This window comes from Vombatus ursinus, unplaced genomic scaffold (genome assembly GCF_900497805.2).
Source record: "Vombatus ursinus unplaced genomic scaffold, bare-nosed wombat genome assembly UNPS02005286.1, whole genome shotgun sequence".
NCBI lineage: Eukaryota > Metazoa > Chordata > Mammalia > Diprotodontia > Vombatidae > Vombatus > Vombatus ursinus.
This window is the reverse complement of record NW_020945064.1, coordinates 14,274,802-14,275,840: the sequence shown is the minus strand read 5'-3', so window position 1 is coordinate 14,275,840 and position 1,039 is coordinate 14,274,802. Positions and strand designations below refer to the sequence as shown.

At 43.6% G+C, this 1,039-nt stretch overlaps 1 protein-coding gene across 2 annotated transcripts in view; it reads left to right on the top strand.

Annotated features, from left to right (window-relative positions):
- NECAB2 (N-terminal EF-hand calcium binding protein 2) overlaps positions 1 to 1,039 on the top strand; it is a 52,259-nt gene that overhangs the window by 43,376 nt on the left and 7,844 nt on the right. For both annotated transcript variants that reach the window (XM_027847661.1, XM_027847662.1), the window contains one exon: positions 696 to 773. In XM_027847661.1, coding sequence (XP_027703462.1) covers positions 696 to 773 — 78 coding nt within the window. The remainder of the gene's footprint in view (positions 1 to 695; positions 774 to 1,039) is intronic.

Below are 1,039 nucleotides of genomic sequence, written 5' to 3'. Positions count from 1 at the left end.
CTTCCTTCCTGCCTTTTTTCCTTCCTGCTTTCCTTCTTCTTTCCTTTCTGCCTTCCTTCCTTCTTTCTTCCTTCCTTCCTGCCTTTTTTTCCTTCCTGCCTGCCTTACTTCCTAAGGCTAAGAACTGTTTATGGTCTCAGAACCCTTCATGTTTCTGAAGTTCACAGTGGTCGTATGCTATGGCGCTCTCTCTCTCTCTCTCTCTCTCTCTCACACACACACACACACACACACACACACACTCACTCACTCTAGGATGATAATTTCTTAGGGTTGGAAAGACCCTTAGCAATTATCTAGTACAGAGGTTCTTAATCATTTTTCATGTCATGGACCCCTGGAGTACCAGTGTAGTGAAGCCTAGGGACCCCTTCTCTGAATGTTTTTAACTGCATAAAATAAAATGCATAGGATTATAATGGAAACCAATTATATCTAGATACAATTATCAAAATATTTTTTAAAAACAAGTTCACAGACTCCAGGTTAAGAACGCTTGATCTAGTCCAACATGCTCATTTGACAGAGGAAGAAACTGAGGCTCAGAGAAAGGAAAGTGACTTGCCCAAGGTAACAAGGGTTGCAAGTGGGATAGCCAGGATTTGAACCCACCTCTTCTAATTCCAGTTCTGTTGTCTCTCTGACTCCCCCCTTTTCTCCCCACCCCTTCTCTCTTTCCTTCTCTCTCCTTCCAGCATCACTGCCGTGAGGCTCTCAGATGGTTTCACCTTTGTTGTCTATGAGTTCTGGGAGACTGACGAGGAGTGGAAGAGGTAGGACCAAGTCAATTTTCAGTATTTTATCTTGATGACTCGGAATGCCAGGGAGCCAGCTCAGTAAGACTTCCCAAACCAGGGAAACAATCCTCTAGCCTCCCTTGATGATTTGTTGCACAGCTGATTCTGCTGCCTCTATGAAAAACTGTGGCTTTTCTTCCTTCCTTCCTTCCTTCCTTCCTTTCTTTCTTCCTTCCTTCCTTTCCTTCTTTCTTCCTTCCTTCCTTTCCTTCTTTCTTTCTTCCTTCCTTTCCTTCTTTCTT